At 48.7% G+C, this 27,144-nt stretch overlaps 1 protein-coding gene across 2 annotated transcripts; it reads left to right on the forward strand.

Moving 5' to 3' along the window:
• The first annotated feature begins 7,020 nt into the window (after positions 1 to 7,020).
• Positions 7,021 to 26,439, forward strand: Flcn (folliculin). Of its 2 annotated transcripts, none has more exons than XM_028776590.1 (13): positions 7,021 to 7,398; positions 10,256 to 10,368; positions 13,472 to 13,742; positions 14,373 to 14,519; positions 15,569 to 15,790; positions 16,728 to 16,888; positions 18,195 to 18,286; positions 19,771 to 19,961; positions 22,433 to 22,546; positions 23,078 to 23,201; positions 23,930 to 24,061; positions 24,146 to 24,251; positions 25,355 to 26,439. In XM_028776590.1, the coding sequence occupies exons 3-13, from the start codon at positions 13,494 to 13,496 to the stop codon at positions 25,554 to 25,556; spliced, it is 1,740 nt and encodes a 579-aa protein (XP_028632423.1). In that variant the 5' UTR covers positions 7,021 to 7,398; positions 10,256 to 10,368; positions 13,472 to 13,493; the 3' UTR covers positions 25,557 to 26,439. The 2 variants fall into 2 exon arrangements, with proteins under 2 accessions (XP_028632423.1, XP_028632422.1); XM_028776589.1 differs by having other exon boundaries at positions 7,021 to 7,358.
• The last annotated feature ends 705 nt before the right edge of the window (positions 26,440 to 27,144 follow it).

A 27,144-nucleotide genomic window follows, 5' to 3' on the forward strand; every position in this document is an offset into this window, starting at 1 on the left:
GGGTACTTCTCAGGGAGCCTAATGAACCAAGTTCAAACCACAGGAGCCACATAGTGAAAGGAGAGAACAGGCGGCTGTAGTTTGTCTTGTGACGTTTGCATGTGCCCCTCCCATCAAATGTCCCAAGTTTTATTTTTCTCACTAGCGTGTGGTTGCCCTGGCTGACTGGGAAATACCATGTAAACCATAATGGCCTTGAACACACGTCTTCTTGCCTCTGCCTCCTGCATTGCAGGATTAAAGACATGTGTCACCACAGCTGCCTCACTAATGTTCTTTATAGGTTTTGTGGCAAATGACGCCTTTGTTGTGTATTTGTTTACTTATTTTTAGCCCTGGGTATGGAACCCAAGGTCTCCCCAACACTAGGCAAACATCCTAACACAGCTACACCCCAGTGCACATTTCATCACTTAAAAAGCTCAGGGCCAGTGAAAATGCTCAGCAGGTAAGCGTTTGCCCTCAAGTCGCATTACCTGATGTTCAGTTCCTCCAACCCACATGGAAGAAGGAGAGAACTGACACTGTTAAGTTATCTTGACCTGCACCTGCATGCTGTGATGCTGTGGTACATGTATGCATACACACACACACACACACACACATGGGAAATAAATGTGGGTTTGGGGTTTTATGTTTGGCTGTTTTTTGTTTTTAAGGAAATCCTTGGGCTGGAGAGATGGCTCAGTGGTTAAGAGCACTGACTGCGCTTCCAGAGGTCCTGAGTTCAAATCCCAGCAACCACATGGTGGCTCACAACCATCTGTAATGAGATCTGATGCCCTCTTCTGGTGTGTCTGAAGACAGCTACAGTGTATTCATATATAATAAATAAATAAATCTTTAAAAAAAAAAAAGAAAAAGAAGAAATCCTTAAACTGGCGGGATGCCTAAGTGCGTAAGGTACCAAACCTAATAACTTGAGTCCAAACTCAAAACCCTCGTGGTGGAATAGAGAATATGTTCACTGCCACACTCACACAGTGAATGCTTGCACGTGCACATATGTAAGTGTAAAAATATTTTTTTAAAAAATGAAATTCTTAAACTTTCAAAGTCCTGTAATGTGGATCCATACTGGCAGGCCCTATGGATGTGATAAGCCAGTGACTACTCTGGACTCAGATACTCTTTCATTTGTACTGCTTGTAGCTGGCATCTCTTTGGCTTTTGCATACCTGTGTTTTGGAAAGAGGACGTATTTAAAGGAAATTTGTGTAGTGAATTATGGACTTGGGGATTTGTCTTGTGTTTGTATTTTTGTTGCTACTGCTGTTATATTTCTTTTTTTTTTTTTTTTGGTTTGTGTTTTTGTTTCTAAATGGTGTTCTGCCTGCATGAGGGCGTCAGATACCCTAGAACTGGGACAGCTGTGAGATGTCATGTGGGTGCTGGGAATTGAACCAGGTCCTCTGGAAAAGCAGCCAGTGCTAACGGCTAAGCCTCTCTCCAGCCCCCTTGAGGAGTTCCCCTGGTGCCACTCTCTTTTCCAATACCTGGTTATGGGTTGTGCAACCTTTGTTTCTCTCCTAACCCCAGCTCCTTTGGCCGACTTGGTGGTCCACACTTGTAAGAGCACTTAGGACTTCACACCTGTTGCCTGACAGGTGGCTTCTGAGGTTTTACTTGTCTTGGCTTTGGAACACTATCAGGCCCTTTTAAATACATGCATTGTTTTTTTGTTTTTGTTTTTTTTTTTTGTTTTTGGTTTTTCGAGATAGGGTTTCTCTGTGTAGCCCTGGCTGTCCTGGAACTCACTCTGTAGACCAGGCTGGCCTCGAACTCAGAAATTCGCCTGCCTCTGCCTCCCAAGTGCAAATACATGCATTGTTAAGATGGCCCTAGCTATCTGTCCTTCAGGGTCATTCTCTGCAGCAGATTCCTTTGTGAGCATGTTGACATAGCTTTTGTATGGTGCCAGAGGTTGGCAAGTTTGTACTTAGGGAATTAGGGGTGTTGCTGATCTCCAGGATGCAGACTTGGGTGGCTGTTCATTGGTAGAACTACCAGTTCTCTGAGAAGCTTTGCAAGTTTGTCTCTGCACAGTAATCTCCAATGTTAAAAGTTTAGATAGAACCACTCATTAATTTCCCCTGGAATCCAGTATCTGCGTTACATTTGTGCTTCTGTTTGGATTTGTGCCAAATGAAGCAATTAAGGAGCCAGAGTTTGATTAAGTTACAGGAACTATGGGACCTGTTATACAGACTGTAACCTGGTATACAGGGTGCTGAGCGGGGTGAGGCAGAAGAATCACAAGCACAAGGCCAACTTGAGTAATTTAATGTGAGCCTGTGGGTTGAGGTGTAACTCATTGGTCAAGCACTTGCCTAGTACGTATTCTCCCCTGATCTCTAGCACTGACAAACAAACAAACAAATAAAAATGGTTAAAACCCATAAGTGAGTATGCTTGGTTCAGTTTGAAAGATATTGGCATTAAGTATTGTCTAAGAAATGATTGGGGTGTGGGAACTGGAACAGTTGGCTCAGGGGTTAGGAACACTTGCTATTCTTGCAGAAGACCTGGGTTTGATTCCCAGCACAGATACGGCAGCTCACAACCATCCAACTCCAGTTCCATAGGATCCAAGACCCGCTGCTGGCTTCTGTGGGCTCCAGGCATGCACATGGTACATACACATACATATGTGCAGGCAAACACTCATGCACATTGGTGACTGAGCCCATGGTGCTGAGAAGGTCAGCAGTGGCCCAGCTGGAAGGGAGTTTACTGAAATAGCCAGTAATCGTCCTCCTCTGTCATGGAAATAAGGATAATGTGAATAAGGCAGTAGCTTCCACAAACAAATCCAAAACAGCAATCCCCAGAATTAAACAGGATTTTTTTTTTTAAATGGTGTTAAATCCTCAGTAACAAGCATTAGTCTCAACAGATCACAGGACTGGAGAGTATAGCTGCAGAGAGCTCTTGCCTGGTGTGGATTTATTCCTGGAGCACAAAGAACACATGCTACTAAGAGGAAAATGGGGAAAACAAGATCACTGAAATAATTAAAACATTCAAAATAAAACCAGCCAGGGACATTAAGTTTAGTGTATAGAAAGTTGTATATGTCTTCACACATTAGTACAGAGACATCTAGCTACATTATGAATTCTCTTCAACAAAAGTTAGATATTTTTTTCCTTCCTTCCTTCCTTCCTTCCTTCCTTCCTTCCTTCATTCCTTCATTCCTTCATTCCTTCATTCCTTCTTTCCTTCTTTCCTTTTTTCTCTGTGTATCCCTGGCTGTCCTGGAACCCACTTTGTAGACCAGGATGTTCTTGAACTCATAAAGAGATGTCTGTCTCTGCCTCAGGAGTGCTGACTGCCCACCACTGCCAGGTTGGAGAGATGTTGTCTATTAAGACTGTGGGAAGCAGTAGCATCAAGGTGGCGACAGACACTCAGCCAAGGTTGTTCCAGTTATCTGCCTTTGTTCCTGGTTTCTTATGTATTCCAGGTCTGCCTGAACTCCTGACCCCCTGCCTTCCTCAGCCTCTAATTGCTGGGACTATGGACATGCGTTGCCACCCTAGGAGTGGTGTGTTGCTAGGGATCCAACCTAAGGCTTTTTGTGTCCTAACCGAGCACTCTACCAGCTAAGCCACATATCTAGCTCCTGGTTGGTTTTTGTTTTGTTTTCTTTGTGAGACAGTGTTTCCCATCCAAGTACTGACCAGGCATGACTGCTTAGCTTCTGAGATCAGATGAGTTCAAGGCTTGTTCAGGATGGTATGGCCATAGACTAAAACAGTGTCTCATGTCACCCAGGATAGTCTCAGATTTCAACCCCTGTTCCTCCTGCCTCTGCATGCCCAGCCATACTGATGGCAAAGCAGCATTAAGGCCAAGAGTGATGCTTCATGCCTTTAATCTCAGTACCCAGTAGACAGAAGCAAGAGGATTTCTATGGGTTTGAAGCCAGCCTGGTCTACACAGTGAGACCCTGTTTCAAAAACAACTGTAAAACTAGAATTCTAAATCACTTGAATTTGCCCAGAAATTATCTGTAACAACCCCTTAAACAAGTAAACTGAGTCCAATCATTAGGGGTAGGTGCCTCTCCCCAGTTAGAAAGCTTTTCAACACTTTATGGTAACTGACAAAGGAGCAGAAGAGAGCAGTAGTTGGCTAACCACTCTGGCTCCCAGTGGGTTGCAACATGCACCCTCCCAGGGGCTATCTGGATTTTGGAATGGAAGATGCATGCATGCACTCATGAGTCAGTTAATTTTTGATATGGCATGGCTAGCTCAAAGGCTGGGCACTCCTAAACCTTCCCCTGCTACCCCAGACCCAATTGATTAAGTGGCTTCCCTATTAAGAATTCTTACATAGCTGGTTGGCTTTCTCTCCTGTAGCTCTTACTTCCCATCTTTCTTCTCCAAGTCATGGAGAGCCTGTCTCTTCCTTACTTCCAGTCTCTAGCCCACATAAATCTAAAGATACTGCCTCAGTCTACCTGCCTAGCGATTGGCCGTTGGCTCTTTATTGATGGATCAAACACACAGATTACCAATTTTGGGGGCCAATTAATTCAAAGCATTGGAACCAATCCCCAGCAGAGCAGGCTGCTGGACAGCTCTGTTAGTGCAGTAGCAACAACTGCACAAAGATGATGGAGTTTCCCACCTCTGCAGAGACGGAGACCTGTGGACTTGATTGTGAACTTCAGGCAACTTTTGGAGGGCTGGGGTTCTACCCTACCCTACTGGGTTTGATAACTCTTTTCTGATTTGTCCCCTTCCCACCTTATTTGCATATCCACATTTAACTAATTAGGCCTACCATGCATCCTGGAGGCCCTATAAATTAGGATAATCTGGATCTGGACCAGCAGCGTTACTGCAGAATTCCACAGAGAAGAGATGGAAGGCATGTGTGCCTGTTTCTAGGAACCTGGCCCCAGATACCTCTATTCTCTTCAGAGGAAGAATCCTGAAGACTTCAAGGTCCAGCTCTCTGCTGGCTCACCCATCAAAGAAGCAAGATTGCCTTGAGGACTGTAGATACAAAAAAACCACAGGTCTCATCATAAAGGGAGTAAGACATAGTTTATTCTGGAGCCATTTTAAATGGCCTGGGAACACAAATTTAGATTACCCCAAATTAAATGTTCCAGTGTGTATTTTATAGTTTTTGTTTTTTATTTCTCCTTGTTGTTTTGTTTTGGTTTTGAGATATGGTTTCTCTGTGTAACCCTGGCTGTCCTGGAACTTGCTCTGTAGACCAGGCTGCCCTTGAACTCAGAGATCTGCCTGCTTCTGCCCCCCCCCAAGTGGTGGTAAAGGCATGTGCCACCTTTGCCTAGCTCAAATGTTATAGTTTTACAGAAGAAAGAAAGTCATAAGTCACAGCAAGTTTAAAATACATTGGCGGGTACCTCAGGCAGGTATAACTAGGTGGGGGAGCTTTCCTGTAGGCCCAAGATGCTAGGTGAACTTTTGAGTTGGTGAGTTAATACACTCCACAAGGTTTTTATCTATTTGTTCTGACATGGAGGTAGGCAAGGAATGGCTAGTCTAGAGGGCTAGCTAGAACTAGCTCAAGATAAGGCAAAACTAGCTTTTGGATCCGCAGCATTCCAGTCTGTCCACTGGTGCTGACATTCTAATCATCCAACCTGTCTCTGAAGACAAGCTCCTTTTGAGTTAGGAAGTCTCCTGTGGCTGAGGCTTCTACGGGGAGCTTGCTTCAGCTAGCTTCTGGGACTGCATCAGTGGGTGCAGGCAAAGAGGCTTATTCCCACTCCAGCCTCCAAGACTTCTCAATGACTGCAGAAAAGAATCCTGATAGCTGCCTCAGCCCTGGAGAGCTGGGGGAGCCAATAGGGAGATGCACATTCCTACTGTCCCCCCAGTGACCTCACTCTGGAATGCCTGCTTTGGGTTAGCTGCCCAAATCCTCTGATTGCTTTCCAGGATAATGGTTCTCAGAGCCACAGTCAGCGTTGACCTGGTTCTTCATAACATCCCACTGCTATGGGGAGTTCCAACCAGTTTGACTTATATCCTGAGTGGCAGTCTGTTTAGAGCTACTTTATCCTGTTTGTTAACGCCTAGTTGACACATATCTGCTTTTTTATTCTGCTGTGTGTTTACTCTATTCTTGGAGGAGGGTGGGGAAGAATCATGTTGAAGACAGGAGATGGTCTCCATTGCTGACTCACAGTGTCAGGAATAATCGGATTGGTAAAAATAAACACACAAAAGACAATATCTAACATCCACACTCCTCAAGCCTTACCAGGCAGTAAACAAAGGTACAGAACACAAGTTTGCAAATTTGTTTTCACTTTTTTTTTTCTCCCGGTCCCTCTCCAACAAAACATGAAAGCTGAAATATAGAGAAAGAATTCAGATCCCTGTGATTTGAGAAACAAACAGACAACTACTTCTATTCATCTGAAGCTCCTCCACTTCCTGATAACCACATTCTGGGCATCCTCCTGGACTGCCAGCATAGTGTGCACCGCAGAGGCTGGCTGCTGCGTACAGCTGGCTGCATTAGTTACAGGGTCAAACCCAGAGCCCTAGTCCCATGGCTTCAAGGGTCCATGGTATGCACTAATAGCTTTAAAATTCATTTTTAGGTAGTTAGACAGTATTTCATCCCTCACCCCTAAGCTGGGAATCGAACCCAGGGCCTGGAGAAAACAAACCCACAACCCACGAACTGTTTTGAAAGCTGGTTTGCAAACGTAGATCTGGCTCAGGGCAAGACTGAGCCGCGCACAAGCGCGGTCCTACTTCGCTCAGTACCCGCTCCTCCTTCCCAGGACCTATCCGCACCTTCCACTTCTCACGAAGGGGAGACGGTGTCTCTGATCGGCAACTTAACAGGCAGGGAGTGGAGCCACAAGAACTCAGAGAGCCCAGAGGAAATTTTCCATGTATCTTTCCTCTTCTGTAGGGACGAGGGCATGGGCTGACTAATTCTCTCTGACTCTTTTGAAATGTTAGTTTTGATGTCACCCCTGCAGAATGGCTTCTCTCGGCGGCCGGAACCATCTACGCTTCTCCGCGGGACGACAAGCGGTGCGGAGGGGCGCGTGTGGCCCAGGGGCTCGGATTCTTGGCCTGGAGGCGCTAACGTGGCACAGCGAGGCTCGGCACATCCTAGTCGCCTGTTGGGGACGCGGCGCCGCTTGCTCGGGCTAATCGGTGGTGTTGACTACCCTCCGCTGGCCTGCGGATGGTTGGGTCCGGCTGGGTCACGCGCTAGGTTCGGTGCAAGGGCCTGCGGAACGGACTAGCACTTGGCGAGGGGCTGAGCGGTGGCGACAGCCTTGGGACAGTGGCGAGCGGGTTCCGGCTCAGCATCCGGGAGACGGCGGCGAGCGCCCCAGCTGGGTTGGTGTTGGGCCATAGGGCTGAATGGAAAGCGGGGATGGTAAACACCAGGGAGAGGGAGGTGACAGGTTCCAACCCCCCCAACCCCCGTCGGGGTAATTGCTTTAGCTTGAACACTGCTGGGGACCGCGTCCTGCCAGTCCACCTCCGTTTTCTAGCAGGATGGCCATCAGAGGATAGAGCAGGCAGGACACCTCATTTCTCTCCATTCTACCAAGATAACTCGTCCTCATGCGCTGGAAGAAATGTTTAATCCTGGGATTAGCTAGTGGATCATAGTATTTCTGGTCACAAGTAGCCCAGGACAGTAGGGGGCTAGGAGGACTTACTGCTAGTATAGGGTGACTTTCCGTTTTTCGGGGGTGGGGGTGGGGAAGCCTGGCACCACCCATGGTGCCCGGCAGAGAGAAAGGCTACAGCCAGAGTACTACTGGCAGTGCAGGGTTATCATAATTGTCATTAAGCAGTAGAGAGGTCATGGCACGTGACACTGTTTGCTCCTGCTAGTGTCAAGTGACTGGGCGATCTCTAAAGGAAGTCCTGCTGAAGTTGGCAGTAGTACAGTGGGGAGTGGTTCAAAGTTGGATAAGGTTCCCTGCTGAATTTCTTAGCCAGTCTGTACTAGTGAGTGTGGCAGCGGGGAGCAATGAGTTTCCGGTGGGAGACAGTTACAGCTCCTGCTGACCTCGGTGGAGAACCTTGTAACCCCTGTTTGCCTGTCTGCAAGGAAGGCACTCTGAGTCGCCCGGTGCTGTGAGAAGATGAGAAGTAGAGATGAGGTAAAACCAGGGCACACCCAGGAAGGATGGTGTGGGTCTCGTTTGCCAGGCCTGTGGTTTAGACAGTGTGAGCAAGCCGTGTACATGCTCAGCCTGGCGCACAAAGCATGCAAGTATGATGGTGAGGAGGCTGTCTTCGGCTTGGAGACGTTACTAGGAACGGGGGTTAGGCATATTCACAGAAGGCAGCTCAGTAAGAGTGTGGTAGACATTGGAGATAACTGAAGAACTGGGCTCTTCTGTCCGTATACAGTACAGTGTGAGAGGCCTGTTCCTCAGTGCCCAGGAGGATTTCCAGAGGGTAAGTGACTGTTGGTGTCACCGGCTGTTAAGGGTTAGAAACTCAGGTAGTAGGTTTCTCTGTGGCTCTGGAACTGTGTGTCATCTAGGGTTCTATTACTGTCTTCCAGTGACTGCCTGGGCTGAGGGATGAGTACTGTGAATATTCAAAACTCTTGTTGGACAAATGCTTTTTATCAGAACTAATATTAGGCACATCCTGTGTGATCCTGATGCTTTATGACAGTTGAAAAACTGGAAGAGAGACTCAAGGGGTGTGGTCTGAGGGGTTACGCTGGAGTGGTGTGTGCGCTACCAAAACAGTCTCCGTATAGCCAGCTGTTGGAAAGATGGAAATTTCGCATTTTAAAAAATGTTTGGGGCCAGGAGAGATGACTCAGTGGTTACAAGCACTGGCTGCTCTTCCAGAGGACCCTGTTTCGATTCCCAGCACCCATACGGATGCTCACAACCACCACCTGTCTCCAGTCTCAGGAGATCTGATGCCTTCTTATAGCCTCCGTGGCAAATGCATGTACCTGGTACGCAGGCATTCATGCAGGCAAAAAATAATAAATGAAGTGTTCAAAAACATTTTTTTAAATTTATTTTTGAAGCTGGGCATGATGGTGCACGCCTTTAACCTCAATACCCACGAAGCAGAGGCAGGCAGATCTCTGTGAATTCAAGGCTAAACTGGTCTAAATAGTGAGTTCCAGGCCAGCCAAGGCTGTGTAGTGAGGTCCTGAAGCTTTAGCTATGCTCTCAACTCGGCCGCTGTTGGATGGGGGATGGAGACCCCACACCAGTCAGGACCCGAGTGTGTTACCTTTCTGTCGTGAAAAACCAAACCACCACAACAAAACAGCAACCTGAGGTGATCCACTTAAAAGGAAGAGGAACTGATTTTGCTTCGTGGTTTTCTTTCGAGAGCCTGTGGTGGCGTGATAGGGTGAGGGGTACCAGTGATCCCTTCAAGGGCACAACACAGCAACCTGACTTCTTTCCATTCATCTTTAAAAGGCACCATTACCCCTAACAGCACCATCAGCTGGGAATCAAGCCTTGAATACATACATGATTTCCCTTGGCGGGGGGAGGGGGAACGATACATACAATCCAAAGCATGGCCAATGGGATGGCCCAGCTAGCAAAAGTGCTTGCTACACAAACCTGACAGCCCGAGTCCCAGCCCTGGAACCCGGGTAAAGACCCAGCACTCCCATAGTGAGGGGAGGCAGAGACAGGCAGATCTCTGTGAATTCAAGGCTAACCTGGTCTAAATAGTGGAAACCACTATTTAGACCTGGGACTCAGGCTGTCAGCTATAGGTGGCTCTTGTGCCGGTTAGTCTGAGTACACCGTGTGGCAGAAAGAAGACCTGGAGCAAGGTGAAAGGCAAGTGTAACCTGCAGGCTGACCTCTGACTTTCACACGCATGCCCTAGCATGCATATGTGTGCATTTCTGTCTCTCTTCCTCCTACCTCTTCACCACACACATACTAACCAACAGTTTTTTGTTCATCCTTATGTTTTGAGACAGGGTTTCTCTGTATAGCCCTGGCTGTCCTGGAACTCACTCTGTAGACCAGGCTGGCCCCGAACTCACAGAGATTCCCTGCCTCTGCCTCCCAAGTGCTGGGATCAAAGGAGGTATGTGCTGCCACACCTGGCTAACATTTTTTTTTTTTTTTTGAGATCCAAAGCACGACAGCAGACAAATCTTCAGCTCCTCCTGATTGCCCTGATTTGAGTTGCCTCAGATGTTTGTCCATGCTACAAAAACTTAAGCTCTCAGAATTGGGTCTGATTTTTTTCTTTCTTTCTTTTTTCTCTAGACAACCTCAAGTCTTTGAATTCGAGTGCAGTTCGAATACCTGACTCATCCGGCCAGCCTTGTACATGTTCTGATGTAGGCAGGATGGTGCAGTTGTGATCTGTTAAGCGGAAGGTTGGTACTGAGCTCCACACATCGGTGAAATCCAGCCAAGGGCTGCTTTCACGTGTGTGCTTTGCTGGAAGGGTGCTTATTTCTCCTCCTTGTGTCCCTCCAAAGTGAACGTGGCCCCTTTCCCAGGATGCATGCTTCAGTCTTGGGTCCTGACTTCCTTATTTCCCCAGCCTCTTTATCCTGTTGTTGGTTGCTTCATCTCTTCCTCCACAGTGGACTCTTTTTCTGTTTGAGACAGTGTCTTCATGTTTCTGAGGTAGCCCCGGCTGGCCTGGAACATTCCATGTAGCTAAAGCTGGCTGATTCTCCTGCTGGCATCTTCTTCATTCCAGATGTGTGTCACCATGACCAGCTGCGATGGATCCTTAAACCATAGTGACCCTTGACTTTGCTGTAGTGAGCCCTTTGAACCTCCTCTGGGCCCTTCAGTTTGTAGGCTCTGTTTTGATTGTGGTCATATCTGAGCCTCCTTGAATACCTGCAGTTTCTCTGATTACAATGGTCATCTCTGTGGGAAAGTCATTTAGTGCTTTCTGTGTGTTGGGAGCTTCAATGGACACAGAAGGGGTTGTATTTAACTAGACAAAATCTCCACCAAGAGGGGCTTAGCGTTTGTGAAGGGAAAACACACACAATGTAGGTCCTAAAGCCTAGGACAAGTGACAGAGCAAGAGCCGGTAGGACGAAGGTTGTCAGTCTGCGTGAGCTAGTTTGTAAGGACAGGCACATGAGGCCGAGTACTCAGAAAGAATGAGCTGGACAAAGGTCTGCAGCATCGTCTTCTGTCTCATGCTGCAGTCAGAATCCCCACGGGTAAGTGTATCCCCAAGTTCTCAGTCTCCTGCCTTATCAGTTGTTTATGGCTCCTGCTGGCAGTCCTATTCCAGCCGAGGAGGACTGGTGCTTGGTGGCCTATCAGCTCAGGGAGTTGACTGCAGAAACGCTAGAGAGACAGCTGCCGACGGGAGTGCCATTCAAAGGAGGCAGCTAGAGGCGACCAGGGCACAGCCATCTGTCACTAGCTACTTGTGTGGTGCATGGTGAGCTCCAACTTTGCCCTTGTCTGATGGGCCACATCTTGGTTGTATTCATACCTAGCTCTCCCGGGGACAAGGACCTAGGAAGAAAGTGTCCTCTTGCCTCTATTCAGAGACTTAAATAGTTGCACATTGCCTTGAGTAGGATTCTCCTCAGGAGCAGGTGTTTTTGTGGTTGTTGTTTGTTTTGTTTTCTTTAAATCTTGAGTTGTCACATGTGACTGCGGATATGACGGGTGTGACGAATACAGGGTCACTCTAACCCTCCATTCCAGACATTTCTCCAGCCAGCCAGTATGGTCTACCAGTGTCCGTGGGTGAGGTATGCTGGCTATGGCTGTCCCTGCCTCTGCCTTTGTTGCTGTGGTCTCTTCTGCTGTCAGGACCCCTAGGATATTCTGATCTTTAACACCTTTTCTGGTTAGCTGTAAAGCAGGGAACAAATGACCCTCAGCTACCCAACCCTGCCACAGCTGCCCCCCTCTACCCCCCGACAGAAGGAGTGAATTACCTCCTGGCCTCCACCTCTCTACAGAGGCTCCAAGTTTGTCAGGTGGACTTCCCAGACACCACAGCCCTTTCATGTTGATCCCTGACCCTTCCCCACTGGAGCACTAGTCCCCACTCTTTCCTTTCTCCTCTAGAAATCACATGCCAGTGAGTGACCTTCCCGTGACTCTTCAGGTGGTCAGTTTTGGGTGGTTTTGTTTGGTTTTTGTTTTAGATAGGGTCTTACTCTGGCTAGCCCAGAACTGGCTTTGTAGACTACACTGGCAACTTCCTCTGTGGTGTGCTGGGATCACGGATGTGCCACCATGCCTGCCTATGCCTTTTTAAAACATTGTGATAAAACTCATATGATGTAGCATTTACCTCTCTATGCGTGTGGAAGCTCAGTGGTGTTGGGAACTCCCACGTCCCTCACCCTCCACCTCAGCTCCGGTGTCTTCCCAGCTGTCTCCATCAAACTCTGATCACCTCGATGGGGTCAGGTTCAGCTCCCCCAGATCACTCCAGTGGGTTAGCCAGTGCTTGTCCTGCTTGTGCCTGGCTTCATTCTGTTAGAGAGATACAGCAGGCTGTAGGATTGCCTAACTCTCAAGGCTGAGTGACACCCGTTTTCCCCTTACTAAAGCGCTCCATGGTCCAGCAGGATGGCTTAGGTAGCTCTTAGGTAGCTCTGCTCTGGAGGGCCCTGTGATCTGTGGAAGCCACATGGTTCCTGTCTGAGGCCCTGGCTTCCCCACCCCAGCATCCACCCTGCCCCACCCCGCCCCGCCCCTCCTTTGTTTCCCCCATCTCCATCTTCACGATCCACATTCTCTCCTCCCGCTAGTTGAGTTTGCCGACTCATTTGGGAACTCTGGGACTGTTTGGCCTCCCCACCTATCACCATCACCCCCCAGTGCCCCATGATTCTTCAATGGGCAGTGGGACTGTCATCTGGCACCCTCTGCTTCTCAACACGACCCTTCAGAGCTTGCTTGCCTTCATCAGAACCCTGGCCACCTTGCCATTTCTAAAACAAATGGGCTTGGCTGTGGCCAAATTGTTCATGAGATCAGCCTCTGCCCTCCGGCCTGTCCATCTCTGAACTCACTCAGGCCCCGCTCACCTGCTTGCCCTGGGAGCTCTGCTCCATTCGGCTCCACTGGGACCTGTGTGGCCAACCCCTCCTCTGTCCTACCTCCTCTCAGAGTCCTCTATATGTGCTGCAGTGCTGTGTTCTGAGTCTCCCCATGCAGAAAGGAGATGTTTATCTCTGTAGATGAGTCCCGTTCCCCCCCACCCCCACCCCAAGTATCCCAGCTCGCAGGTGTGGGAGATAATGAAGGTTGACCCTCCTTGATGCCTGTCCCATCTATCCATCTATTGGTCCGTCTGCCCCCCACCCCTGTGTCTTTCCTGCCCTTGATGTAGCAACTGTTACACAGTGGGTACCCAGCAGTGCTGGCAGGTGGGGGCATCCCTCTGCCAGGCAGAAGCTCCTCACCGCATATCAGAGGCCGTGCATGACTTTATAGCACGGACGAAGCGGGCCTACAGATACCATCTCTTCCCTACAGGCCTCCGCCATTCTCCAGCACCATGAATGCCATCGTCGCTCTCTGCCACTTCTGCGAGCTCCATGGCCCCCGCACGCTCTTCTGCACTGAAGTTCTACACGCTCCTCTGCCCCAGGGTGCCGGAAGTGGGGACAGTCCTGGCCAGGTTGAGCAGGCTGAGGAAGAGGAGGGCGGCATCCAGATGAGCAGCCGGGTCCGTGCCCACAGCCCAGCCGAGGGTGCCAGCACTGAGTCCAGCAGCCCTGGGCCCAAGAAATCAGACATGTGTGAGGCAAGTGTCCTTTGGGACCATGAGCTGGTTTTAGTCTATCTGTGAGTGGTGGGTTGTAGTGGGAGCATGGGGGACCCCAAAGGTCCTGAGGGCATTTTTCTAAGCACCCCAGCATGAGCCATTTTAACCTAGTCAGGGCAGCGGTCAGTCTAGTCTTCAGAGAGAGTTCCAGGACAGTCAGGGATACACAGAGAACCCGTCTTGAAAAACAAACAAACAAACAAACAAAAAAACCCACACACATATATATACTTAAATGAAGTTCTAGCAACTAGAGAGAGTGCTTTCTCCAACAGCAGTTAAAAATAGGGAAAAAGCAAGTTTGTTTGTTTCTTTCTTTCTTTCTCTCTTTTTGTTAGCTTTCATTTTGTTTTTGTTTTTTTGCGTTTTTTTCAAGACCGAGGTTTTTTAAGTAGCCTCAGCTGTCCTGGAACTCTATAGACCAGGCTGGCCTCAAACTCACAGAGATCCACCTGCCTCTGCCTCCCTAGTGCTGGGATTAAAGGTGTGCACCACCACTGCCCAGCCAGAAAATTATTTTTAAAAAATTTAAAAAGGAATCGTGTTTTCTGTATGTAGATGTGTTGCCTGCTTCTTGCCAAGAGATTTCTTGTCCTCCTTTGTGTGCAGGGCTGCCGGTCACTTGCTGTAGGGCACCCAGGTTATATCAGTCATGATAAAGAGACCTCCATTAAGTACGTCAGTCACCAGCACCCCAACCACCCGCAGCTCTTCAGCATTGTCCGCCAGGCCTGTGTCCGGAGCCTGAGCTGTGAGGTAAGGCCAGCGTCAGACTGTCTGTGGGAAACGCGTGGGAATATAGGTTCATTGCTGTTCATAGACCACTAGGGGCTCGCTCCTCAGGGCTGTGTGAGCATGGCTGCAGTTTTTAGAGCTTGAAGAGTAAGTCTTTGTTTGAACAACAGACTGGGTTTTTCTCGTGCATTCTTGATGAGCGTGTTTCTAAGATACCACAGTTCTAGGCTGTGGAGTTTGCTGCATGAAGTGTCACCTTTACATAGGATCAACGGCCGAGTCACCATGATGGAATGCTTAGAACCTTCTGAAGAATGCATCGGGCTGCAGGGCTGGCTCAGTGGTTAAGAGCACTTGTTGCTCTTGAGAGGACTCGAGTTCAATCCCAGCAACTACATGTTGGCTCAGAACTGTCTATAGCTCCAGTTCCCAGGGGATTTGACACCTTCTGGCCTCCACGGCCACTGCACACATGTGGAACACAGACGTACATGCCAGCAAACACTCATAAGCTGAGAGTAAAAATAAAGGGTTAAAAACAAAGAATGTTTTGCTCCTGAACTCCTGCTGTGGGGCCTGACTCAGCTCTCAGGTTTGATCTGTCACACAGGCACCTATGGTCCAGCTTCCGTGCTTCACTGCCCCGGCCTCCACCTTCTCGGATCCCTGGCCCCCATGTTGTTGCTTGTTCTTAGTGTTGCTCTTTCTCTCTCCTGCTGTATCCTCGGCAGCAGCCACATGTCCTGTGCACAGTAGCCACACCTTCAGCCAATTTATCAAGAGGGAAAGACCAGAGGGCTCTCTAAAAATGGGGTGTGCGAGGGGCCCCAGAATTTAAGAGCGTGCTGTTTTACTCTACAGGCCCAGTAGTTGCCATCACATCTGCTGGCACTCCAGTCTATCCAGCAAAAGCAAGTTGGAACATTTGTTGCAGCTCAGTGATAGGACACTGGCCTGCTCTGTCCAGGCCCTGAGTCCTAACCCTAGCACCACCAAACCAGGAAAAGGGGCCCAAGAGGCTTGAGGTAAAAGGCAGGACTTTCCCTAAAGTTTCTGTGGCTCTCTCCAAGGTATGCCCTGGTCGTGAAGGCCCCATCTTCTTTGGTGATGAGCAACATGGCTTTGTATTCAGCCACACCTTCTTCATCAAAGACAGCCTGGCCAGAGGCTTCCAGCGCTGGTACAGCATCATTGCCATCATGATGGATCGAATCTACCTCATCAACTCGTGGCCCTTCCTACTGGGGAAGATCCGCGCCATCATCAGTGAGCTCCAGGGCAAGGCCCTCAAGGTGATGCTCGAAGCGGGGGGCTCTGGGCTGTTGGCGTGGATGTTGAGTGCCCAGCAGTGGGCATCTTGGCTCTGCCTCTGCTGTGGGCCTGAGTTGTAGTCTTGGCCTTAGTGGTGGGGATGGGTGACCCTCCCGACCAGCCTGTAACCAACTCCTGGTTTCAGCTTACCCACTACTCTGGCGCTCCTTCAGCCTGTTGTCTTGGATTTTTGTTTTTGTTTTTGTTTTGTTTTGCTTTTTTGAGACAGGGTTTCCCTGTGTAGTCCTGGCTGTCCTGAAACTCAGTCTGTAGACCAGGCTGCCCTTGAATTCAGAGACCCACCTGCCTTTGCCTCCCGAGTGCTGGGATTAAAGGCAAGCATCCCACCCAGCCACCCAGTTGTCCTAAATGATGTTCAACCTCTGATTTCTTGCCTGGTATCTTTACTTCCTATACCCTTGAGGACCCAGACTGTCTTCTAGTCTTGTCTAGACCCCCACCTTGGGCACCTCCTCCAGCTGCAGAATGGCATGCAGGCAGACCTGGCCATGCTTTGGTCACAGACTCTTAGATTCAGTGGCCTGTTCCTTGTCCATGCTCTGTCCTTGGGGAGTAGAGGAGGAGGCTGTTCATTCTTCATCCTGATAGGTGGAGCAGCCGGACCATGTTAGAATGTGGCTGGAAGACATAGGATTCTCCTATAAGCAGTTAGGCATGTGACCATCACCTGCTGGGTGTGTGGAATAAGCCTGTCAGGGGGAGGCTGGCCAAGGGAGCCACATAGGGGCAGAGAGGAATACCCAGAACCCTCTGGGTTAGCAGAAGCAGACTGCTAGCATAGATTGTGTTCTGAGTCAAGAGAACAGAGTGGGAGAATCTGGAAAGACGGGGAGGTAACTGAAAGGCTCGGTGATAGCCATCCCTGAAGAGGCCCTCTTCTCCACCCTCTGTATTCAGGTGTTTGAGGCAGAGCAGTTTGGATGTCCACAGCGTGCCCAGAGGATGAACACTGCCTTCACGCCCTTCCTGCACCAGAGGAATGGCAACGCTGCCCGCTCCCTGACCTCCTTGACCAGTGATGACAACTTGTGGGCGTGTCTGCACACTTCCTTTGCCTGGTAATGAATCCTGGGTCCTGGCACCCTGCAAGCCATTAGAACAACCCAAAGTCACCCATCTGTCTCCCAGTGGGGCTGACCCGAGTGCCTCTGTGGGTCTGCTCCAACCCAGAGAATTCTCTCGTCTGTCTCCCCACTGGATGGAAACACTTGGATGTAGAACTCATTTTGCACTTACACAACGAACATTTTTGTGTGAAGACCACTGAGTCTCCTCTCTGAAGATGACAAAAGGTTTCTGGCTCAGGGCTCTCCCAAGCCAGTAGCTGGTGCTTTGAGCTCAGGTCTGGGAGTTTTTCCTGGTGGAGAGCCGTCAGCTGGTATCTGGAATAAAGGTCTGGTGTGTGGGTGTTTTATGAACAGGGAGCTCCTGTTCCTCAAACCGAGTAGTCTAGGCACACAGGACCTGCAGAGCACTAGCCCTGAGCATGGCAGGGATGTACTGCTCTTTCTAGAGTGCTGTTTTATCGGGACCACATTTGTCAGTCAATGGGCATCTAGGCTGGGTCTGTTCCTTGGCCAGTGTGAGTAGAGCAGCAGTAAACAGGAGTGTTTAAGGATCTCTGCCGTGGTGGTTTGGAGTCCATCAGGTAATGCCCGGGAATGGTATGGATTTGGAGGAACCTCTCCACTAAGACAGGAAAAAAGAGTTGGATCCTGTAGAACTTCAGTTACAGATGGTTGTGAACCGCTGAGTGGGTGCTGGGAACTGACCCTGGGTCCTCTGTAAGAACAGCAAATGCTGTTAACTGCTGAGCTGTCTCTTTAGCCTCTGCCCTTTGTTTTCCTGGTGATAGGCATTCTGTTGTGAAATGGAATGTCAAGGTAGTTTGAATTTGTGTTTCCCTGATAGTTAAGGATATTGAATACCTTTTCACATACTAGTTGGTCATTTGTAATTTTTTCCTTGGAGAATGGTCTAGAATATTTTTGGTTGTGTCTTTACACTTATTATATAGATGAGGATATTACCTCACATAGCAGAACTAAAGAGTTGTCTGATGTGCTACTTAGGTTCAGGGTTCCCTTTTGTCTTAAAAGTGACTTCTGAATTGGAGTTAAAAACAATAGTTCCTTCAAACCTCCCATACTCCATTTTTCTCATCTCCTTTAATGGAGTTGACCAAACTCATGTCTTATGGAATGTTTCCCAGCAAGGGGTGGGGGGAGGTTGGGAGGCGGTCCTGGAGTATGCTTGTGTAGGCCTTTTCTGTGAGCTGGGTGTTGAACCAATGCTTACTAAGCCTCAGGTTCAATTCTCTGATTGGCAGGATATGTCATGACTAGCATTGTATTTATTCTCTAGGCTCCTGAAGGCATGTGGTAGCCGGCTGACAGAAAAGCTCTTAGAGGGTGCACCCACAGAGGACACCCTGGTGCAGATGGAGAAGCTTGCTGGTAAGTCTGTTTATCTCTGCTGGGCCATCTGTAGTGGCGGCAGCACCCCTGGCTTGTGGCTGCTGGTGAGTGGGACTGGTACGAGGGAGTCTGGATGTGAATGAGCATAATGAGCCTTTGTGACAACCACTCCCATGATCTTGATGACAATATTAGGATTCTGACTTGTCTTCCTTGATGGTGCCTATTCCCAAGTAGGTTGGGGATCCCTAGAGAGTCCCCTGCAGGCAGCTGCCCTGGGCAGTCTCCAGGCAGCTTTGCTTGCCAGAGTTTTCTCTAGGTACCTCAGCTGCTCTCCTCCTCAGCAATTGTTTTTTGCTTCTGTAACCTTGAAGGGAAGCCTTCTGAATCTTGTTAGTTTCAGGAACTTCCTGAGACTTGTATCTCATGAGACTCACCTTGGAGGGAATGTTTCAATTCAGAGGAAATCACTATACAACATCCCTATATCCATGATTTAATCTCTGCACCCTGGGTTTAGACTCCTGTGCGGCTGATTTCCTAGGATGGCCCCAATGCAGGATTGTAACCCTCAGGTCTGACTCGACTTCCATAGCGACTGTTTTGAGTTCAGAGTTCTGAAGTTCACCAGCCTGCCCCATTCGCCCTTCTCCCCTCCCCAACAGCTGAGAGGTGGAAAAGCAGCAGTCACTTACAGTACATGGTGCATAGTTTGTTATTAACGGTGCTGCCTGCTCCTCCACTGTAAGCAGCTGGAGTTCTTTCCAGGTTGTCACTAGTCGGCACTCACTCTGCACATGTTTGTGCTCTGACAAGTACTCAAAAATGAAGAGACCTGGGAGTGAGGTGTCAAGAGCCAGACACACTCAGAAGTGTGTCAAGTCAACCTTAGAGTTGCTTTCCTATCCCCATGGATCATCCGATCCATAGAGACCCATGACTGGTCCAGTCTTCGAATGTTTGAGTATAGTGCGGCTCACAAACACGAAGGTTCTGCAGACGCTCAGAGTCATGTCGTGGTGGGTTGTGAGATGTGCAGGCAGACAGGGGTCGTATATTGAGACAGGTTTGTGTCATGCAGGATCTGAGTGTGGGCTCAGGTGTGCTTTCAAGTCGGGTAGAACTGGCTTCAAACCCTGCCTCTGCTGTCTGGTTCTCATTGTGACCTGCAGCAAAGATGTTATTGTGAAGCTCTGCCATGAGGACTAATGGAAGTAAAACGTGTGTCTTGTCAGGTAGAGGGAGATGGGGTGACGTGGTGTGTGGAGCACAAGGCCGGCCCCTGGCCGAGCAGTGCTGACAAGCTCATGCTGTCACTCTGCATTGTCGAGCTTCTAAGATGTCTCTTCTGCCCAAGTCTTCCTCCGTTCACCCCAGATGCCCAGTCAGTAGCACATAGTCATTGGACCTCTCTGGGATGCGATAGGAATTGGTAGTATAGCTGTAGGTACCCAGAGGCAGAAATAACCACAGAACCAAACTGTAGCATCTAAGGGGACGCTCACTCCATGTCTGTCCTGTAGACTTAGAGGAAGAATCAGAAAGTTGGGATAATTCCGAGGCTGAAGAGGAGGAGAAAGCCCCTGTTACGCCAGAGGGTGCTGAAGGGCGAGACCTGACGAGTTGCCCAACAGACTCTTCCTTTCTCTCAGCCTGTGGGAGCTGGCAACCCCCAAAGCTTTCCGTCTTCAAGTCCCTTCGACACATGAGACAGGTAAGCAGAAGGGGCGTGGTCCAAACTGAGAACAGCCCAGGCTACTCTGCACGGTACCAGTCTTCCTTGTCTGATCTTCTTCCACATCTATGAGCAGGGGACACACTGGGAACTTCTGAGTGGGTATATGGCTGAGGGCACAGAGGATATCAGCCTGTCTTAGCAGGAGCAGCGTTCTTTTAGTGACAGACTAGGCATCTGGTTTGTTTGTTGGTTTGTTTCACATGCGTGTGTGCATTTGTACATGTTTGTGTATGTACGTGTATGTAGAGACAGATCAGAGTGTCATCCTTCTGGGTGCTATTGATACTGTATTTTGAGACAGTATCTCACTATTTTGAGATCTCACTGGTGTGGGATTTGTCCAGTATGCTATTTGGCTGACTTGTGTGCCCCAGGGATCTGCCTCCCAACCCCTTGTGGCTGTAGGATGACAAGTGTGTGCCACCATGCTTTGCCTGCCTTCTTAAATTTGAGCACTGGAGTATAAACACAAATCCTCGTACTTTGAAGATAAGCTGTCTGTCCAGCCCAGCATCTGTTTGTCTATAAGGTTTCCTGAGGTTCTCTAACCTTGTCAGCCTGGAACCTCCTGAAGGTGTCGAAAAAGCACTATTACCTGTGTTGTGTGCAGGCTAGACCTTAAAGTAATGGTCAATCCTGTAATAAATTGGGCATAATCTACATGCCAACCTTAGCTGTTATTGATGTGTGTAGATGGTGGAATATTACTTAGCGTCACAGAGTGAGCAGGCAGCAGGAGGCAGGAGGTATGTCCACAAGCCTCGCAGAGATAGAACAAGTCTCATGAGATTGAACGTGCTTTGTTGGATCAGATGAGAAGCAAGGGCTGCTCCAGGTGAAGGCACACTGTCTCCTCTTTACACTGTTGTCTCTCTTTGGGATAGGGTCTCATGTATCCAAGGTGGCCTTTGACCTCACTATATAGCTTACCAAGTGCGGGAGTATAGGCATGTGCGAGCACGCCAGGTTTACTAATTTTTTTTTTTTTTAAACTCACTCTGTAGACCAGGCTAGCCTTGAACTCTCGAACTCAGAAATCCGCCTGCCTGTGCCTCCCAAGTGCTGGGATTAAAGGCGTGCGCCACCAACCACCCGACTTTTTTTTTTTTTTTTAAGCAGATAAGTATCTGCTTCTTTATTTTATTTATTTATTTATTTATTTATTTATTTATTTATTTATTATGTTTACAGCATTCTACCTGCATGTATACCTGTGTGCCAGAAGAGGGCATCAGATGGCACTGAGCCATCTCTCCAGCCCTTTTTCTTTCTTTCTTCCTTCCTTTTTTCCTTTCTTTCTTCCTTTCTTCCTTCCTTTCTTTTTTAACAATTTTTAAAATTTATTTTATGTGTGTGAGTACACTATAGCTCTTTTCAGACACACCAGAAGAGGGCATCAGATCCCATTACAGAATGTGGTTGCTGGGAATTGAACTTAGGACTTCTGGAAGAGCAGCCAGTGCTCTTAACCACTGAGCCATCTCTCCAGCCCCAGGTTTACTTTTTGTACTAGATTTCTTTTTATTTTTAACCTAGAATTTTTAAATTTTATTTGCGGTTATCACTGTGTGTGGAGGCACACATGCCACAGTGTACACGTGGAGGCCAGAGGCTGAGACGTATCTCTCACCTTATTTATTTATTTTTCAATGAATATTAATTTGACCAGCTAGGAATTATTTCTGTTTTGGAGACTGGGGAGTCTAGTGGGATGACCCCCAGGGTAAAGGTGCTGGCAACCATAAAGACCTAAGTTCGATCCCCAGGCAAATGGATTGAGCCCTAGGGTTTCAGCTTGGGAGGTGTTTGTTCTCCAGGGGCTGCGTTGGCTTTGGGAATTCTTCTGAGGTCAACAGTAGCAGGGATTGCCATCTGCAGCTTTGGGTTTTGTAAAGTACATATTGTAGCCTCTGTTTCTCTTAGTTTTGTTTAGTTTCAACCTCCTGTTTGGCCTCAAGAAACAACAGGTACCTCCTGATTGTCAGTGACACAGGCAGGGGTTAGGGGTGTGGCGGGGGAAGGCTGTTTGGATTAAAAACAAAGATACCATAAACAAAAAGCAGGCTTGATCCTGTGATGGCCTCAGCATCGGAGGAAGCTGGCTTGGGCAGGTGTGGTGAGCCGGACATTCGCTTCAAGGTTCTGCAGCTTCACAGCGTGTTAGAGAGGGCAAAGGCTGCAAAAGTTAGACACCAGGCTAACCTCCAACTCACGGAGATCTGCCTGCCTCTGCCTCCCTGGTGCTGGAATTAAAGGTGTGTGCCACCACTGCCCGCCTGGCTTGCTTCATACTTCTCTTAGTGTACGGGGAGGTGTATTAAAAATGTAGTACCTTTGGAATCTGGTGACTTCTCCTGCCCCTGTCAGCCTCTAGCAGGTCACCAGTATCCCGGGAAAGAGAATTTAGCTCCTATAAAAAGCCTAAAGAACCACGTGCTGTATTTCAGGTCTTGGGCGCCCCATCTTTTCGTATGTTGGCCTGGCATGTCCTCATGGGAAATCAGGTGATCTGGAAAAGCAGAGATATGAACCTGGTCCACTCCGCATTTGAAGTCCTCCGGGTGAGAACCTTCCCCCGTGTGTTAATGTTTGACTTGGGGCAGACTATTTAGGGGTACAACCAGTGCAGAGCCTCAGAATTGGTTTTCTTTGCCTGGTGATGATGGCGGGCATTGGTACTTCCATGGAAGGAGCCTTCATTGTCACTGTTGACAGCTACACTGTCTCCCCTTCCTCAATCTGAAATTCTTCTGAGAAGTTACCTGGGCAAGAACTGTGCTTGCTGATGCTGCGTGGCTGTTGTCAAGTTGGGGTGGTGGTGTCACCATGAGCATCTCAGCATGTCTGCTGGCTGCCAGAACACACAAGTGCCTCTCCATGCAGCGAGCATCTCAGTGGGCAGGGAGCCTGGAAGAGGCCGCACATGTCAGCATTGATCGATGACTGCCCCCTCAGGACAGAATTGGGCTCATCTGGGCGGAAGGCTACATATGGGCTGAGACACCATGGACACACTGAGGAGGGAGGCTGTGAACCAGCTGCAGAGGGTGTACTTTTGCTGGATGGATTCTGAGCAGCCTTGTTGTCCACAGACCATGCTGCCTGTAGGCTGTGTCCGAATCATCCCTTACAGCAGCCAGTATGAGGAGGCCTATCGCTGTAACTTCCTAGGGCTCAGCCCTCCCGTGCCTATCCCTGCTCATGTTCTGGCCTCGGGTAAGTACCCTCTGTGAGACACATACTGCCTGCTGCTCTGAGAGGCTCCTGTATCCAGCCCAGGGGTGCATCTGGGTCCAAGTCACAGATATTAAGGCAAGACAGTACTCTGTAGCTCCAGCTAGGATGTCCTGGGGTTGTCCTGAGCCCCTGGAGCCATGCCCTCTGTTTGCACTAGGACTAATCTGTGCAGAGATGTTTGACTGTAAAGTTCCCACACCACCAGCTTTGTGTCTGTGTGGCCCCCAAACCCTCAAGGCAGTTTGCATCTTCAGCAGTGGTTCTCAATCTCACTGATGCTGTGACCCTGTAATACGGTTCCTCATGCTGTGGTGACCCCCAGCCATTAAATTACTTTTGTTGCTACTTCACAACTGTAATTTTGCTACTATTATGAATTGTAATGTAAGTATCTGTGTTTTCCAGTGGTCTTAGGAGACCCCAAGAGGGTCACAGCCCCCAGGTTGAGAACCACCGATCTACAGGCTAGCATAATAGGGAGACCATTCCCAGAGTGCAGCTTAGAATGAGCTTACATATGTAATTTATGTTCTAGTTTAACTGAGGCAAGAATTACCCTTTAACTCGATTAATGAAGTAAGTGCAAAAAGGCATTAAGCCCCTTAGCTCACAGGAGGCCTGTCCCTGATGTTTAAGCCTGGGGGGGAGGGGGCTTGCAGTGAGGTCAAGGGACACTTTACAAGCTAGCATGTGTTTTGTTTCTACAGAATTCGTAGTTGTTGTGGAGGTACACACAGCTACTCGCTCAAACCTCCACTCTGCTGGATGCGAGGACGACCAGTCCCTCAGCAAGTATGAGTTTGTGGTGACCAGTGGTAGCCCTGTGGCTGCAGACAGAGGTGGGTGCCTCTGCTGTCTCCATTCATCAGGGCGGGGAGGGGCGCCACCAGGGCCTCTGCCTCATCCAGTGTTTGTATCCCCAGTTGGGCCCACTATCCTGAATAAGATTGAAGCAGCTCTGACCAACCAGAACCTGTCTGTGGATGTGGTGGACCAGTGCCTCATCTGTCTCAAGGAGGAGTGGATGAAGTAAGCCCCAGCCTTGCCTTGACAGCTTCTCCAGCTGTGTGTGTGTGTGGGGGGGGGGGTAGGTAGAGGGTGGGTGGGGTTGAGGGTGGGGATGCCAAGGGGTGGAGCTCTGTGGCAGTGGGCTTTCATGTCAGAAAGTAGAATCTGCATGTTAAAAGAGGCCAGGCATCTGGTGGTAGTGACACAAACCTTTAATCCCAGAACTCAGGAGGCAGAAGCATGTGGATATCTGAGTTTGAGGCCAGCCTGGTCTCCAGAGAGGGAGAGAGAGAAAAAAGAGAGAGAGTGTGTGTGTGTGTTAGTGTGTTAGTTAGTTCCAGGACAGCCAGGACTGCCCAGAGAAACCCTGTCTGGAAAAAAATAAAACAAACAAAAAAGAGGCCAGGCTGTGTCCTGCGGGATCCCATGAGAGCGTGAGAGTTAAGAATAGAGGTCAGACCCCGGCCCTGCTCCTTAGGAGTTTGCTGCCGTGGGAAGTGACCCAGTGTCCCCTGCCCTGGACCCTGCGTCCTGAGAAGAGGTTGCAGCTCCTGAGATTTGATGCTGGTGTGTGACAGAGGTTCTGAACAAGAGCTGTTTCGTTATTCCTTAATTCCCTTTTGGTTTTGGAGGGTGCTAAGTGGCCGGCCGACCTAGACAAGGGCTCAGTCAGGTGCAGCTGGGCAGGCGGCCTTACAAGTTTATAAAGGAAAGTCACTTGTTGCCTTGTGCCTTGAGTCTTGGTAATATTTTATCAAATTAATTGAACTAGTTGAGCATCTTCCTGGTTTCAGATAAATAGTGAAAACTCAGGAACAGTATTTCTTCATAAATTTCTTCTTTTTCGAGAGGGATTTCCCGCCCCCCACCCCACCGGGTCTTAGCCAACCAGGCTTTGAATGTCCTTGGGTTCAAGGAATCTTCCTGCTTCAGCCTCCTGAGTAGCTGAGACTGCAGCACGCTATTTTCTTTAGCCACAGTGGTGACCTGGCCTTGCTTGGGGTGAGCTTGGCATACTGTAGCTCCAGTGGGGCCTGCGGAGCTTGCCCTGGCCTAGAAGTTGGGCCGCATGAGGAGAGCTTGATTAAGCTGTGGGTCTCAGTGTTCGTCTTTGTTTTCCGCAGCAAAGTGAAAGTCCTGTTTAAATTCACCAAGGTAGACAGTCGCCCCAAGGAGGACACGCAGAAGCTCCTGAGCGTCTTGGGCGCATCAGAGGAGGACAATGTTAAGCTGCTGAAGTTCTGGATGACAGGCCTGAGCAAGACCTACAAGTCACATCTCATGTCCACAGTCCGAAGCCCCACAGCTGCAGAGTCTCGGAACTGACTCTGAACACCTTCTGGATGGTGGTGTACAAACCAGCTCTGTGGGAAAGGCTGCCCTTGGGTTTCTGACTGCTGGAGTGAAGCCCTATTTGAGGAGTGAAGACTTAAGGGCTAGGCTTCACCCTCCTTCTGAGGCTCTCTCAGCCCATGTTGAAATGTAGGGAACACAGAAACAGTGGTCCCTCTGCATCAGACTGCCCTGTCAGGAACTGGTGAGATGTGCTCTGTGCTTCCTGAGGACAAAGGCTGGGAACTGAGAGGAGTCGATCAGTCTGCCTCTGAGGCCTTGCTGTTGCAGGGTGTCCTCGTGGGGGTTAGGACAACACCTTCCCACCGTGGAAGACAGCAAGCATCCTGAATCGTTCGTCTTTGGGTTGATGGTTTCTTAGGTCATGTGCACACCTGTGGCCTCTGTTCAGCTCGCCAGCTTGTGGATACATCAAAACCATGGTTGTTTTGTTTGTTTTTGTTTTTTTTTTTTAATTTTAGTTTTTGAGTCAGGGTCTTATTCTGTATCTTATCCCAGTTTAGAACTCACGGTGTGGCCTATGCTACTTTCAGACTTGTAGCAATCCTCCTGCCTCGGCTTCCCAAGTGCTGGGATTACAGAACTGAGCCATCAGAGCATTACATTGCTTTCTTTGTTGCTGCTGTAGCATTAACCAGCGACTACAGACTATGACCGTGTTAAGATAGACCACCTCTCACCATTGCAGTTTAATAAGGATGGAGCTTGGAAAGATTTCCTGAAAGCCTTCCCAGTTTGTTTTTATAATATTTTTGGTGTTTGTTTATATTTAACATGAAGACTACGTTTATGTCTCTTGGTCTCTGTACAGTTGCAAGAATGTTGAAACACAATAAATCTGTATTTTTGTAAACCACTGACTACATGTTTTTATGTTAGATACTATGATGGTTTGTATATGCTTTGCCCAGGTAGTGTCACTATTAGAAGGTGTGATCCTGTTGGAGTAGGTGTGTCACTGTGGGCATGGGCTTTAATACCTCCTCCTAGCTCCCTGGAAGCAAGTATTCTGCTAGCAGCCCTCAGATGAAGATGTAGAACTCTCAGCTCCTCCTGCACCATCCCTGCCTGGATGCCATCATGCTCCCACCTTGATGATAATGGACTGAATCTCTGAACCTGTAATCCAGCCCCAATTAAATGTTGTCCTTATGAGAGTTGCCTTGGTCACAGTGTCTGTTCTGTTCACAGCAATAAAACCCTGACTAAGAAGTTGGTACCAAGTTTTCAAAACATCAGAAGTCCACAGAATTGACGTTACAAACATTTCTGCATTAAGATTCATTTTGATTAGAGACCTATCTGCTCCTGACAGCTTCCTGTCTTGGATTCTAAGAAAAAATTGAGCATCTTTGGAGTTACTCCAGTTGTGATGAGACAGCTACTAGGCAAGAATTGCCTCTTTTCATCTACAAATTACTGTTCTGAAAAGGACACACTTGCGGAATAGTCGACTGATTATATCTGCCAAGACAGAGTAATCAGCCCTTAATAATTCTGCATCACTAGGTCTGTCAGATGATCCTGGGCCAGAAGGCTGAAGATCAGATGCTCCAACGTT

Source organism: Grammomys surdaster, unplaced genomic scaffold, assembly GCF_004785775.1.
Source record: "Grammomys surdaster isolate TR1022 unplaced genomic scaffold, NIH_TR_1.0 270, whole genome shotgun sequence".
Classification (NCBI taxonomy): Eukaryota; Metazoa; Chordata; class Mammalia; order Rodentia; family Muridae; genus Grammomys; species Grammomys surdaster.

What these genes read in the sequence shown, in the direction of transcription:
- Flcn (XM_028776590.1), top strand. Translation starts at nt 13,494, where the DNA reads ATGAATGCCATCGTCGCTCTCTGCCACTTCTGCGAGCTCCATGGCCCC. An exon ending in TCCGGAGCCTGAGCTGTGAG is followed by an intron (nt 14,520 to 15,568) that starts GTAAGGCCAGCG and finishes GCTCTCTCCAAG; the next exon opens with GTATGCCCTGGTCGTGAAGG. An exon ending in CCGCATTTGAAGTCCTCCGG is followed by an intron (nt 22,547 to 23,077) that starts GTGAGAACCTTC and finishes TGTTGTCCACAG; the next exon opens with ACCATGCTGCCTGTAGGCTG.